Genomic DNA, 15,085 nt, shown 5'->3' with positions numbered 1-15,085 from the left:
AATCACAAAAAGCTTGGAGCTGGGCTTGTCTGGAGTTTGGGGATTTTATTCAAGCAACACAACCAACAACCAATCACATGAATCTCCCGCCCCCGACATACAAAGCAAAAAACCCCGGGGGTTTTATGCGAGCAATATATATATATATATACTCCCCAAACAGGCGAAAACCTACCAGTTTCACCCACTGTCTCTGCCACCTCCCTCCATGCCTGGTTCCTCCGGTTTGTATCCCGGTAGGTGAAGAGGGTCTGGTCATACAAAACCGGGTGATTGCTACGGCGATAGTTAGTTTCTCCTCTTTTTTTGAAATATAGAAATATAGAAATGAACGGCGGGATATCTCTCCCAGTTTAGACGCAGTTTGATTGGCTACGGCTTCAGCTGTCAGATTTTCAGAAACGGGATTTGATTGGCTGGCGCTGGCTACTCCGGCGTCAGAAGTTGAACATTGTTCAACTTCTGCCGCCGGAGACGGCCGAGACGGACCGCTCTGCTACCCACAATTCAGTTCGGCGAAAAAGCGAGGCAACGTGACGTCACCCCATTGAAAGTGAATGGGCAGATTGGAGTTTTCGACGCTGTCGACGCTGTAGTGTAGACGAATGAAGAAGTTAAACTTTAAACATCCGTAAAAAAAATGTCTTCTGTGGAAGCCGTAGCGATGTAAAAAGCACGACCAATCATTTTTAGCCGGCCTGGCTAAAATAACTGGATGGCCTACCTACCTACCTACCTACCTACCTACCTACCTACCTGTAAGCCTTCCATCGAGATGGGTCTGGCTGCAGACCGCAGCAAGGAGGCGGATCGTATAGGGGCGTTTACTAACTTCTTTTAATCCAATAGCAATTTAAGGGATTCCAGCTGCTTTTATAAATCCTTGCAGAAGAAGTCATTCGTTCTAGTGATGGGAATTCCGGCTCTTCCTGGTGAGCCGGATCATTTGGCTCACCAAGAAGAGCCGGCTCTTTCGGCTCCCAAAGGGCTCTTCAGTTTACCACATATTATACCTTTTAATTAAATCAAAGGTAGTCCTGTTTTGACGAATGATGATGTATATGTGTACACATATATCACTTAAATTATTCAAGACATCCTTTGTACTAAAGTATTCAAAAGTAAAAATTACATGTTTAATATAAATTATTTGCTGTGGCAAATTGTTTTCATTGCATTTACAGACCCGTGTAACTCTCTGATACCACCCAATTAATGCATTGACTTGCTTGTAGAACCACGCTACACAAAACAGATAGCAAGACCTATAAAAACTATTTAAAAAAGGGGCTACTGTATAAACCTATATAAAGTATATAAATTATAAATATAGTTTTTCTCCCTGCAGGAGAGGGGAGCGTGCTTTGAGGCATTTAACCCTTCACATTCTAACAGAAACTGAACAGGCAGATTCGAAGGATTTATTTATTTGGAAATGTTATCTAAATACAATTAAATCAAGTTATTTTGGTAAAACTAATGAAAAATACAACACATTTTTTTAAATGTTTTTTTTTTTTAATGTTTTCAAATATTATTTTTTAGAATATCGTAGGCACTCAGAGGGCCCTGACGGCTTGCCACCGTTCCCTCTAAACTGTGGGTTTTCCCCGGAAGTTTTTCCTTGTACGATGTGAGGGTCTAAGGATAGAGGGTGTCGTTTTTCTCATACTGAACAATCTGTGCTATTGTATTAGCTGTAAAGTGTCTCTACTGTAGGCTATTTTTATTATATGTAGCCTACAGCACTTTGGCTCGACCAAACATCGTTTATAAATGTGCTATATAAATAAAACTCGATTTGATTATAATAATGTTGGGTTAAAAAGATCAGCATGAAAGAATATTTTATTTAAATTGTTAAAGTCTATATTGTAGCTCCTGTCACACTCTTGCTAACTCACAGGAGGTGATTAGCGATGAGCTAATTGTATCCGTGTTGTTAACACTGAATGTGTGAAATTAAGCTTCATCACACGTGTTTGTAACTGTGCCAATGAGCTGAGGAGAGAGAGAGAACAGATGATAAAGTGACAAACACTCGCACCTCTGAGATAAACATTTTAAGATATTGAGATTATACCAAAACCAATGTTTCTGTTTTTTAAGAAGGGATTTTACTTTTCTACACAGAAAAATAAAACGACAGTCAAATTCATTTCACTCAGTTTGTCTATTTAATATATAAAATACGGTAAAACATACGCAAAAAGGGTAAGGTTTCAAGGGACTTGGATACTTTGGTACAACAAACACTTTTTTGTAAAAGCGGTATAGAATTTCAATAACATATCAGTGCATACTTTGTATATGAAAATATACACAAATTGTATATCATTCTCAAAAAACACAAAGAAATATTTTCTTTACAACAAAAACCCAAAGCAGACTAGCTCAACACAATATATTAGCTATACATTTCATCTTTAGTATTTCATATGCTACATTATTCTGAGCCGTTTAAAAACTCACCATGATGCATGTCCTGTATCATTACTGTACGTAACATACGTTGTGTTACCTGTATCCCATGCATTTACATTTTTTTCAAATTTAATGAATTACTAATTTCAGTTGTTTCCCGTTTTTATAAATATATTCTATATCTTAATTAAAATTGCAGCATTTAACTGGCATTTCCTTCATTGCATTTGCTAATACCACAAGAACTGATCGTGCAATTTTCAGCAAGTTGTTTTAAAAAAAGGAAACCAGTACTATATGTTCATGATAAGGAAGAGAAAATTAAAAAAAGGAAACCAGTACTATATGTTCATGATAAGGAAGAGAAAATAAAAACTATCCTACACAAAATAGCAATAAAATAAAAGCTCCATAATAATATCATTATCATAATAATAAACAATGGAACTGTCACCAGCACAAACTAATCCAAAAATAGTGAGTTTCTAAAAAACATTGTACACAACGAGAAACAGGGTGCAGGTTGTCATTTCTCATATAGATTGTCTTGTGACTAAGCTGTGAGTTGGACAGAGAACCTTTCTGTATGAAGAACCTGCAGTGTGGCGTCACATCTCAGTCGACCATCAGCACCCACAAACAGTTCCACTCAAATCAGTTTTTGAAAAAATAAAATGATGCATTAGCTCGGCCTGAAGGCTGGTACATCTGGTAGTTTGGATCTTTAGAGCAATAGTTTTCCATTTGGGAAATCATTTGCAGTATAATGAGAAGTTTGACTCCACGCCTAGTCTGTTAAATATGAAGCTAGTTAGCTTAGCTTAGCAGTACGACTGAACACAGGGGTAAGCAGCTTGCCTGGCTCTGTCTGAAGGTTGAAAAAGAATGAAAAACAAGAATACTATCACCATCTCAGTGAATAACTATGATTGTTTCATCCAAAGTGAAGTGAAAAAAGTTGTCTTAAGAACTTGATGCTATATTCTGTTTTGAGAATATGGTTCAGTCCATGTTTAGCCTCGTCGTCACATCATTTAAATAGCCCAAATTAGCTACTGTGCTATGGATTTGCAGAATGATTCCCAGCAGTGCATCCAACTCATAATATAAGGTATAAGGGTGAAAATGCTCATTTATATACATTTTATGAACAATGTTATTACCTTTAGACAGAGCCAGGCTAGATACTTGCCCATTTCCTTCTTAGCTAACTGATTTACTGCACAAACAGTATTGATATTTAAACGGAATTTTCCGTCAGAAAGTGCATTTTCGCAAGTTTCCCAAAATGCAGAACTACTCCATAAATGGTTCAGGAGGCAATTGTTCTCCTGCATGAGTTTGAATTGATGAATGACAGAAGAAAAACTGTACTAACCTGAAACTAGCAGAGTAAAAAGCTACCCATAGCACTGTCAGTGAGGGACGGAAAAATTACCTGATCATAGAAAGCCTCAACAACATGATGGTGAAAATGTGTCTCAACACAAACCCACAGTGGAGACGTCAAACTCTGCTTTCACTCTCTGCTGTGACTTATCGCACCAAATGGCATCGATTCATAAAAGCAGCCACCTTCTGCACTTCAAGCAGATAATAACAGTCGACAAACAGCAGCCAGTCTGAGCATCCTCTCAAGGGAAAGAAAAGGTCGAGCAGTCAGGAGAAACTTCCTATTTGTAGGCTATGAACAACCCGTGTACACACTCATACACACAACTTTGAAATGGTTTTCGACTAAACTAGAGAACATACTATAAAATCAAACGCAGCACTTGGTAGCCAATTTCTTGACTTCTTTTCAAAGTGAAAAAAGGCATAATCTCTGTCTATGGAGGAAATTCTGTCAAAGAAGTGCATTTTATCTCCTAACTACGCTATAAGTGAACGGTTTGATGGGCAGGTGGTAATGGACAATATTACTTTGATCGTGGGTTTTTAAATAAGTGTGGAAGGAGAATATGATGACAAAGTGCACACACCATCAACACTAGCATAAAATAGTTTTACTGAAACACGTCGGCCCAACAGCTCTACCTAGTGTGGAGGAGCCCCTGCACCGGAGCTCCACATATCAAAGTCACACTCATATATGCAAACAGATCCACTGAGAATCAACACATTGCTTGTTTTTAGGGATACCTAGCAAAGTCTATGCAAATATAGTTGTATGTACATACACGTGGTTGAAGCTGAAAAGCTATTTCACTTTGTCGCCAACTGAAGCGGTAGAAATATAGAAAATGTCTTTCTCCTTTTCACTTTTTGAAGAGCTGAGGAGAGCTAGAGAGAGCTAAAGAGGACATCAAAGCTTTTGTATAAGGAGTGATTTTTTTTATACAAAGTCAGAATTCCTATTCTGGACAACTAAAGGACCTTCAAAACAAGTTTTTTTTTCTCCAAATACCAACAGATAAAGAACACCTGGACTGAAAGACACAAAGACTTTCCCTACCTACAAAAAGAGATGCTCCAATAACTACTATGCATTTAACAGGATGGCATCTATTCCTGGTGATAAGCCAGGCGGCTGGCTGGATTTCTGGTGCAACAACTTCCATCCTGGAGAGGGGAGGAGAGTAGGGGGGGGGGGGGGAAGTGACGGCCACGTCTGAAAAGCATCATCAGTTTCTAGTTCTCGTGTCCTCGACAGTGATCTTTCGTCAGCCACTGCATCTTGTGCGAGAGGCATTTGGCATTTTTTGTTGGAGAGGAGAGGGGGGAGTTGGCACTCTGGCAAGCTGCTCTCTGTCCCCCCTGTGGCTCGGGCCTGCCATGGAGGATGAGGTCGAAAATGTGGCAGCGTAAGGAAGAATGATACATCTTCACCGGGAACTCCTTGGTTGCATCCGTTTGCTCAGTGCCAGATAGATGCTCAGTCCTCAAAACGTGTCCAGATTAAGTTCTATCCAAAAGTGCAGTTAGGAGGTGACTAATGGAAGGATGGACGGCACACGATTCGAGCGACGTTCAAAGAGCGAGAAGCGGCGAGTCGTACAAGTCCCATAATGACTACACACCACCGTGAACAATGTCTATGTGAATACATGAAGGTGAAACCATGTGAGAGATTAATGTTTGTATGGTTTTGTCAGATTGCAACAAAGAAAAAGTTCAACACCTAATTTTCTACCAAAACAAATGACTATACGAAGTCCATTCAAGCAAGAAGTCTTTAAAAACCTACCGTCCGTTCTTCACGGATCTACACGGGACATCCAGCTGATTTACTTTTAGATTTTTTAAATGTTTTTTTGGCAAAGACGCAGCTGAGTTGTATAATTTTGGACAGAGGCAGGTGTGTGATAATAGTGTCACATGGCAGTGAGGTGGGAGAGTGGGGGTGTAAAGGATGAGTGTGTGTGTCTAAGTGTCACCAGAACTCCACTGTGGGTGCAGAGCGGCTCTATGTGACCCAGGTGTCTAATCTCATCCGCTTGATGTTTCCTCCCTCCTGATCCGGTTCGTTCGACGCCCTGAGCAGCTCCGCAGAGGGACTGAAGTCGGGGCGTCTGCCGGGACCCCCGCCTCCTGTAGCACCGGCCGCGCTGCCCCCCCCTCCTCCTCCACCAGCTGCCCCGGTGTCGTCGCGGTCGCTGCCTTCGAAGGAGCTGGCGTTGCTGCTGACGCTGTCGGCGGGCGAGCGGCCGGTCGGCGGCTCCAGGCACAGCAGGGAGCCCGGGTACTGGGGGGGCGCGCTCAGGATGGCCCCCCCTGAGGTGGAGGACTGCATGGATGAAGACGGAGGGGGGCAGGGGGTGCTGCGGTCCCGCCCCGGAGACACGGGCTCCGACTTGATGCTCACACAGGAGTTGGTGTTGACGGTCAGCATGGCGCCTTGAGGTATGTGCGTCACCGGCCTGAGAGGGGGGGGGGGGGGGGGCACAGAGAGAGGGAGACAATCGAGGGGGAGGGACAAAGGCGAGAAAACAAAACATTCAAATGATTAGCTACGTTACAAAAAGGCGTACAAAGAAACTGGAAGGTCAACGTGTCGAGACAAATACTCCAAAAAGAAGGCACAGCACCAACAGGGAGAAGCAACACTCGATTAATCAATAATCAATTCCGAGCCTTCAAAGCAGAATAACCCCCCCCCCCCCACTGGTAAACAAAAGATCAACACAACAGCCCGGGAAGCGTGAAATGATTGGTGTGAAAGGGTGGGTCGCAGTGAGGCAGCTATGATGTGAAGAAAAGACAGATGATGAAGCGGGTTAGAGAACGCGGTGAAACCGGAACTACGTCTCATTTCTTGTTTGACTGCAGACAGCAGCGGACATGCTTGGTGGGGGGGTGGTGGGGGGGGGGGCAGCCAGAAGCGAACAGACAGGAAAAAGGAAGTGTGATACAGTACCGGCCCAACCACTCATCTCTACCCAAGAGCAGGTTGGACGGAGAGCCAACACTGTGGGGAGAAAACAAGATGTTGAGCCCAAACCAAAGGGAGAGGTGGATTAGAAGGCATGTGTGGAGAGAAGGGTGACACATTATTGCACATTATTACAGCAATAATGTTATTAATGTCTTCAGAAACAATAAAAAACCTTAATCTGCTGAGTTTATGTGACGAGGACAATCTTGTTTTCTGATCTACAAACTCAGGAATAAATGTGGTAATAAAGGACAGTGATGTATTTTGAAATGTATGTTTTTTTTACAGAGGCCCTTAAAAATGCATTCAAGAGTTCTAAGGTAAGGCCTGAATAAAGTTACATTTTTATAAGGAATAGGGACCCAAGGACCTCATATAATAAAACCTCAAAACAGAAATGTGCAGCACAAAGGAACAAAGAAGGAAAAAGTCAGCAAACGTATTGAAGCTTTGACTTCGTTTTATATTTGCATTGGTTCTAATTCTGGATTTCAATACTTGTTATGTTTTTTCCTTCAGTATGCATTTTGTAATTTTCTCCATTTTATGTTTTTGACTGTTGAGCTTTAACTCTTGCATGCGTTTGGTCCTCAGAGGCCACCGTATTTGTGTGTGCTCCAGGCTGTGGCAGAATATAGGAGGGGAACTATTGTCCGTTTAATTTCTCAAGATCAGAAACTTAATTTTTGTGTCTAATGTACCAGTAAAAGAAAAACATATTACTTATATCATTATATAATATTGAATTAACTTTTGCTGTAGTGTTACAATTGTATAATTGCATATGCTGGCTGTAGAAAATAAAACACACAACTACAAACTACTTCTCCTGCTAGCTAAATACAATTAAGAAATATTTCATTCTACGAGTCATTTTCTATACAGCAAATACTTGTAATATGTATTAACTGAAGTATCGTAATGAAAATGTATCTTCACCTTATTGTGTGAGCTAAATTAAAACCAGCCTTTATATTTCTTTAGGCTAAACAAGTTGATGTTAAATACCACTTATTTATTTTCTTAATCACAAAGTATGGCCTTAACGTTCACTGTGCGTCGTTTGGATAGAAGCCCTTTAAAGTGGATTGAGACGAGCTCATGACATTTCACACACGCACACACTAGCAGTGGCTGTTCACCTCAGATTGGCAGCCAGACTGGACACCTGGCTACACAGATCGCTCTGTTTGTCCACGCCCCACATGCTGCGGACGAGAGAGAGACACACTTCAAGACCTGGTGTTCACGCTGCTGGAGACACAACTGGAGCCTGCTCAGTGCTCGCCACGCCAAAACTGGATATCAAATCTTAACAAGTGCTCTGATTTCACACGGAAGCATCTCAATTTTCTTTTTTGTAATTGTGTGGTTTCTGTTTTTATGTCTGTGAAGCCCTTTGTAACCTTGTTTAGAACATGCTTACTAAACAAATATTCGTATTAAATCTTGATTTCAAATATAAATGAATCTTATATAATCTTATAGATATATAAAACGGTGAAAAAAATAGGTGAACGTTTTCTATCAAGGGTGTTTACAGTACATAACACAAATTGCGTTCCATGTTGATAATACTTGTGACTTGTCTTTGCACGTAATTTTTCACTGGCAGAACGCAACTTGCTTTTTGGTATAGTTTTATAAAGCTCTATTCCATATTTTAAGTAAATAACATAATTTATAACAAAAAGTATGCACAAAATACTGTATAATAATAAACTGCAGGGTACATAGGACCTAAATAAAGGGTTACATGCTTAATAGATCAGATAAAGGCCATTAAGAGGTAGCACTTTTGGCTTTTCAGACTGTTGAGTTTCTAATAAGAAATCCATTCTGCAGTTACTAATGTCACTAACAAAGGATCTTTGTTGTACCGCTCAAGTGCATCAACTCCAGCGAACCTGAGTAGGAGATATTCAGATTGATGTTATGAAGAGGCTGAGATGGTGAGATGCTGGTGAGAGGTCAATTCACTAAAGAGGAATGTGAATTGCTGGCGTATAAAAAGGTCATGGTATGGATATCATGCAAGCTGACAGCGAAGGTCAGTAGTAAAGTATTATGAGGGTTGTCAGGAGACAGAGCTTTTACACCATAAATATGTCAGCCGCCGCCACCACCATCTTCCCTGAGGCGGGACGCGAGTGTCGGAGCAGTTTTGAGGAAACTGATTTAAATTAAAGACGCAGCCCGGTGCAGAAAATGAAGAAAATACTTACACCAAGTTGCTGAGGGAGGCAAGACTTAGTTGCTGCTGTTGTTGTTGCTGTAGATGCTGCTGTTGCTGTTGTTGCTGGGAAACAACCTGCTGCTGTTGCCATGACGACACACTGGTGGGCAGCAAGCCGCCAGGAGATGCCAGAGCGTGTAGAGCAGTGATGTCCGCGCTGGTCAGCTGGTACTCTGACAGGGGATACAAAAATAAAAATCACAACAAAGTTCACATCTAATATTTAATTTCTTAGGTTTAAAAATGTGATTTGATTCACTTTTAATGAACTATGGAGGCACATGAATACATGTAGGAGAAACATTTAAACTATGACTAAATAAGTTTGTGCATTACTGAGACGACAAACACGACTAGACAGCACCAAAATCCCTAAATTCCTACTGTGACAATATCAACATGATATTTTGTTGAACAAAAGACAAGACTAAAATGCATTAAAAAAAAAAAATAAAAAACACATGAGACATTTCCTGTGTCAGGAATATATGTTAACACATAATGAGCCCAGTCAGAAGGATATAGTCAAACTCATTTACTTAAGTTTAATTAAAAAAAGGGCTCTGTAGAAAGAATAAAAAGTGACATTGACTGAAAAGTTCCATTATATTCAGATTTTAAAAGACTTTGACAAATAACTAAGACTAAATAACAAACTAGCCGACAGAATAGCTACTTCAGCCTGTTGCTTTTCCCCTTAACTAAGAGGATATTTGAGCTGCTGTGTTCAGTTCACCTGTGTTGTACGCTGTGGGCATGGCGGAGAAGGGCAGACCCTGAGCCAGCAGGCTGGGCGTTGCCACGGAGACCACGGGCGTGCTGAGGCTCTGAGCGGCCTGCACTCCTGCTGCCAGCCGCTGGGCGTTCTGACGGAGGAAGACACCGACATGTTAGTCACAGCGGAGCAACGTCCTGTGTTGCCTCATGCTGAAAGACTCACTTTAGTAAAGTGCATTCTGACATGCTGGGAATGATAATGTGTTTATGGCTTCATAAGTACATCTCAGTCAGGAGGATTTACTGTCAGCAGGTTCTTCATGTCATGCATCAAAGAAAAGTTTCTTTATTTGGATTACGCCATAACTCATAACATTAAGGCAATTTGTTCAACCATCAGATATAATTATCGAAGAGTTTCTAAGGATTTTTTAAAATGCAATGTATGCCTTTATTGAATAGCGACGACAGAAGATTAGAAAAAAAGAGACACACTAACCATGGACATTTTGTTTTATAGATAATGTATTAAAATGAAGGCCACAATGTGGGTTACATTTTTTACTTTAAATTAAATACCTAATGCTTCTAATAACATTAATTTAATGTATCATTTTGTGAAAGTGTCATTCACTACTTACTCACACTAACTTCATTTCTTAATTTTTCACAAGAAATGTGTACGTTTTTCATCAAGTATTGGGACTATATAATACTATTGGGTTCTGCAACAAACAATTATTTACATGATCAATAATATTCTCATTATTCTAATGATACATAAAGTCATTGCTCAACCTAAAAATTCCAGAAATGCAATTCTTCCATCTGCCATACTTTACAAAGTGTACATGCAACATTTTATATTCTACTTTGAGATTGACAACATTTCAGAATGAATTACACAGTCCCACAGTAAACTATAAATGTATGCAGAATAAAACAGGAACTGATTGTTATTTTTGTAACTATTGTGACCAAGTCTTAAACATGGAAACTGAATGAACAGAAAATATCCTGTTTCTCCAGTGGATGTCACTACAGGCCTTTCAGTTTGCTGCTTGGGTGCTTTCTGAACACACCAGCTGCTTGTTTAGTGTTTGAACATCAAGATTGTACTTATTTCTCAAACACAGGGGCAACAGATATTACGACGGAGTATTAGGGCCACACTTAGAAGAAAAAACCCAGAGATTTCGAGAATAAAGTCGTAATAATACGAGAATAAAGTCGGAACATTACAAGAATAAAGTCGTAACATTACGGGAATAAAGTCGTAATATTACGAGAATAAAGTCATAATTACGAGATTAAAGTCGTAGTTTCATAAGTGACTTGAGAAGCGGGCTTGGAGGAGATTGTCTCCTTTCTGCAGGAGGAAATGGTTGGTTCTGGCCGACTACAAGGCTATCGCTTTTATCCAAAGCGACTTACAATAAGAACCTTACTTCTGGATAGGGGTTGGACTCTATTCTTCTCCGGAGTTGCTCAAGGTGTGAGGCGCCAGGAGGGTGTGGGGATACTCACAAGTCCCCGGTTAGGTGCTTAGTTGTTGGAGTTTACCCCAGTGGACGAGAAGGTTGCCTCCCTACGCCTGCGGGTTATGGGGGGGAACACTGACTGTTGTGTGTGCTTATGCACCCAACAGCAGTTCAGACTATACTGCCTTCTTGGAGACCCTGGAAAGAGTCCTGTATGGGGCTCCTGAAGGGGACTCTTTAATCTTGCTGGGAGACTTCAACGCACATGTGGGCAATGATGGAGACACTTGGAGGGGCGTGATTGGGAGGAACAGGCCCCCCTGATCTGAACCGGAGTGGTGGCTTGTTACTGGACTTCTGTGCTAGTCATGGATTGGCCATAACAAACACCATGTTCGAACATAAAGATGCTCATAAGTGTACGTGGTACCAGAGCACCCTAGGCAGAAGGTCCATGATCGATTTCGTTATCGTATCATCGGACCTGAGGCCGTATGTTTTGGACACTCGGGTAAAGAGAGGGGCGGAGTTGTCAACTGATCACCATCTGGTGGAGAGTTGGGTCGAGTGGCGGGGGAAGCCTCTGGATAGACCTGGTAAGCCCAAACGTGTAGTTCGGGTGAACTGGGAACGTCTGGAGGAGGCCCAAGTTCAGGAGGCCTTCAACTCGCACCTCCGGCGGAGCTTTTCGGGCATTCCTGTGGAGGTTGGGGACATTGAACCAGAGTGGTCGGTGTTCAAAGCCTCTATTGCCGTAGCCGCGGGGGGGGAGCTGTGGTCTCAAGGTCCTAGGTGCCTCAAGGGGCGGTAACCCTCGAACCTCCTGGTGGACACCGGTGGTCAGGGAAGCCGTCCGACTGAAGAAGGAGGCCTTCAGGGATTTGTTATCCCGGGGGACTCCCGAGGCAGTTGCAAGGTACCGACAGGCCAGAAGGGCAGCAGCCTCATCCGTGGCCGAAGCAAAGCAGCGGGTGTGGGAGAAGTTCGGAGAAGACATGGAGAAGGACTTTCGGGCGGCACCAAAGTTGTTCTGGAAAACTGTCCGACACCTCAGGAGGGGGAAGCAGGGAACCATCCAAGCTGTGTACAGTAAGGATGGGACGTTGTTGACCTCAACTGATGGAGTGTTCGGGCGTTGGAAGGAACACTTTGAGGAACTCCTGAACCCGACAACTCCGCCCTCTATGTTAGAGGCAGAGCTGGAGTATGACGGGGGATCAACACCAATCTCCCGGGGGGAGGTCACTGAGGTCGTCAAACAACTCCACAGTGGCAAAGCCCCGGTGGTGGATGAGATCCGCCCGGAAATGCTGAAGGCTCTGAGTGTTGAGGGACTGTCATGATTGACACGTCTCATCAACGTTGCGTGGAAGTCGGAAACAGTACCGAAGGAGTGGCAGACCGGGGTGGTGGTTCCCCTTTTTAAAAAGGGGGATCAGAGGGTGTGTGCCAATTACAGAGGCATCACACTACTCAGCCTCCCCGGGAAAGTTTACTCCAAGGTACTCGAAAGGAGGGTCAGGCCGATTGTCGAACCTCAGATTGAGGAGGAACAATGCGGATTCCGTCCTGGTCGTGAAGCGACTGATCAGCTTTTTACTCTCGCAAGGATCCTGGAGGGGGCCTGGGAGTACGCTTATCCGGTCTACATGTGTTTTGTAGACTTGGAGAAGGCGTATGACCGAGTTCCCAGGGAGTTACTGTGGGAGGTGCTGCGGGAGTATGGGGTGAGGGGGTCTCTACTCAGGGCCATCCAATCTCTGTACTCCCAAAGCGAGAGCTGTGTCCGGGTCCTCGGCAGTAAGTCGGACCCATTTCCGGGGAGGGATGGCCTCCGCCAGGGTTGCGCTTTGTCACCAATCCTGTTTGTAATATACATGGATCGGATTTCGAGGCGTAGTCGCGGGGGAGGGGGTCTGCAGTTCGGTGGACTAAGGATTGCACCACTGCTTTTTGCAGATGATGTGGTTCTAATGGCTTCATCGGTCGGCGACCTTCAGCACTCATTGGATCGGTTCGCAACAGAGTGTGAAGCGGCTGGGATGAGGATCAGCACCTCCAAATCTGAGGCCATGGTTCTCAGCAGGAAATCGATGGACTGTCCACTCCAAGTAGGGAATGAGTCCTTACCCCAAGTGAAGGAGTTCAAGTATCTCGGGGTCTTGTTCTCGAGTGAGGGAACAATGGAGCGTGAGATGGGCCGGAGAATCGGAGCAGCGGGAGCGGTACTGCAGTCGCTTTACCGCACCGTTGTGACGAAAAGGGAGCTGAGCCAGAAGGCAAACCTCTCTGTCTACCGGGCCATTTTCGTTCCTACCCTCACCTATGGTCATGAAGGATGGGTCATGACCGAAAGAACGAGATCGCGGATACAAGTGGCCGAGATGGGTTTTCTCCGCTGGGTGGCTGGTGTCTCCCTTAGGGATAAGGTGAGAAGTTCGGTCATCAGGGAGGGACTCAGAGTTGAGCCGCTCCTCCTTCACGTCGAAAGGAGCCAGTTGAGGTGGTTCGGGCACCTAGTTAGGATGCCACCTGGGCGCCTCCCTAGGGAGGCGTTCCAGGCACGTCCAGCTGGGAAGAGACCAAGGGGTAGACCTAGGACCAGGTGGAGGGATTATATCTCTTCGCTGGCCTGGGAGCGCCTTGGGATCCCCCAGTCAGAGCTGGTTGATGTCGCCAGGGAAAAGAAAGTTTGGGGCTCTCTGCTGGAACTGCTACCCCCGCGACCCGACCACGGATAAGCGGGAGAAGATGGATGGATGGACTTACAATAAGTGCATTCGACCAACAAGATACAAACTTGAAGAAAACAGAATCATATAAGTACATCAGGCTTCATAGAGCTAAAACATTTCAAGTGCTACTCAACTGCTTTAGATAAGCCAATCCTTTATTAGTATACAAGTGCTTTGTTAGCAATTATTTGTTAGTAATTGTTTCGCTCGAAGTGGAGTCGAAAGAGATTAGTTTTCAGTCTGCGCCGGAAGATGTGTAAGCTTTCTGCTGTCCTGATTTCAATGGGGAGCTCATTCCGATTCCACTACAAGGCTATCGTTCGACTCCTTCTGAATCCAAAGCCTTGATTACAAGTCTCATCGTTTCTTGTGAAACAACAAATCCCCTTTGAACAGCTCGTAGATGTAACCAACGATAGCCTTGTAGTCGGCCAGAACCAGCCATTTCCTTCGACAGAAAGGAGACAATCTCCTCCAAGTCCGTTTGGTTCTTTCTTCGAAATAGACAGTTTCTTGCACAACATTTTAAAAGTTCTAATACTTATGATAATCTTTTGGCACATCAGCATCAGATTAAGTATTTCGTTATTTGAGAAACCTAAACTAAAGTACTGCTTCACAAGATGCTCCACATTCCTCATTATATTGCAGGACGCTGATGTCTCCTTCTCAAGTCACTTATGAAACTACGACTTTAATCTCGTAATTATGACTTTATTCTCGTAACTATGACTTTATTCTCGTATTATTACGACTTTATTCTCGAAATCTCTCCGTTTTGTTTCTTCTAAGAGTGGCCCTAATAGTCCGTCGTAAGATATGCTGCTGCATGTGTGAAACTGCTCACATGAGGTCCTATCATCATGTAACTGCACTGACAGACACACATCTCTGAAGTAACCATGACACTCTGGAGTCTGGGTCAAATCAATTATACCACACATGAAAGGAAAAAATAAAGATGTGCATACAGAAAAGCAAAAGAGGCCATCATTCTGCTCTGAAATGATTCTTCAGACCACTGAGACCTTTGGATACATTTACAGTGAGAGGGAGAGGGATACACCAGAGAGATGGGCCAGATTCAATTAACTCCCTGTGTGAAGAGGTGAGGAGG

General features: G+C 43.2%; 1 protein-coding gene across 9 annotated transcripts in view; it reads right to left on the bottom strand.

The window, feature by feature from the left end:
- Positions 1–2,154: 2,154 nt before the first annotated feature.
- Positions 2,155–15,085, bottom strand: part of LOC117455641 (myocyte-specific enhancer factor 2D homolog) — a 28,522-nt gene continuing 15,591 nt past the window's right edge. For 4 of the 9 annotated variants that reach the window (XM_034095212.1, XM_034095216.1, XM_034095215.1 and 1 more), the window contains 5 exons: positions 9,772–9,901; positions 9,025–9,208; positions 7,942–8,007; positions 6,782–6,832; positions 2,155–6,284 (listed from right to left, as the gene is read on the bottom strand). In XM_034095212.1, the coding sequence (XP_033951103.1) occupies positions 5,831–6,284; positions 6,782–6,832; positions 7,942–8,007; positions 9,025–9,208; positions 9,772–9,901 (885 nt within the window). In that variant the 3' untranslated portion in view covers positions 2,155–5,830. The remainder of the gene's footprint in view (positions 6,285–6,781; positions 6,833–7,941; positions 8,008–9,024; positions 9,209–9,771; positions 9,902–15,085) is intronic. The other 5 variants (XM_034095220.1, XM_034095221.1, XM_034095222.1 and 2 more) reach the window with 3 other exon arrangements.

Source organism: Pseudochaenichthys georgianus, chromosome 11 (genome assembly GCF_902827115.2).
Source record: "Pseudochaenichthys georgianus chromosome 11, fPseGeo1.2, whole genome shotgun sequence".
In the NCBI taxonomy this organism is placed as follows: domain Eukaryota; kingdom Metazoa; phylum Chordata; class Actinopteri; order Perciformes; family Channichthyidae; genus Pseudochaenichthys; species Pseudochaenichthys georgianus.
Note: the sequence above shows the minus strand (reverse complement) of the source record. Positions and strands in the feature narration are given on the sequence as shown.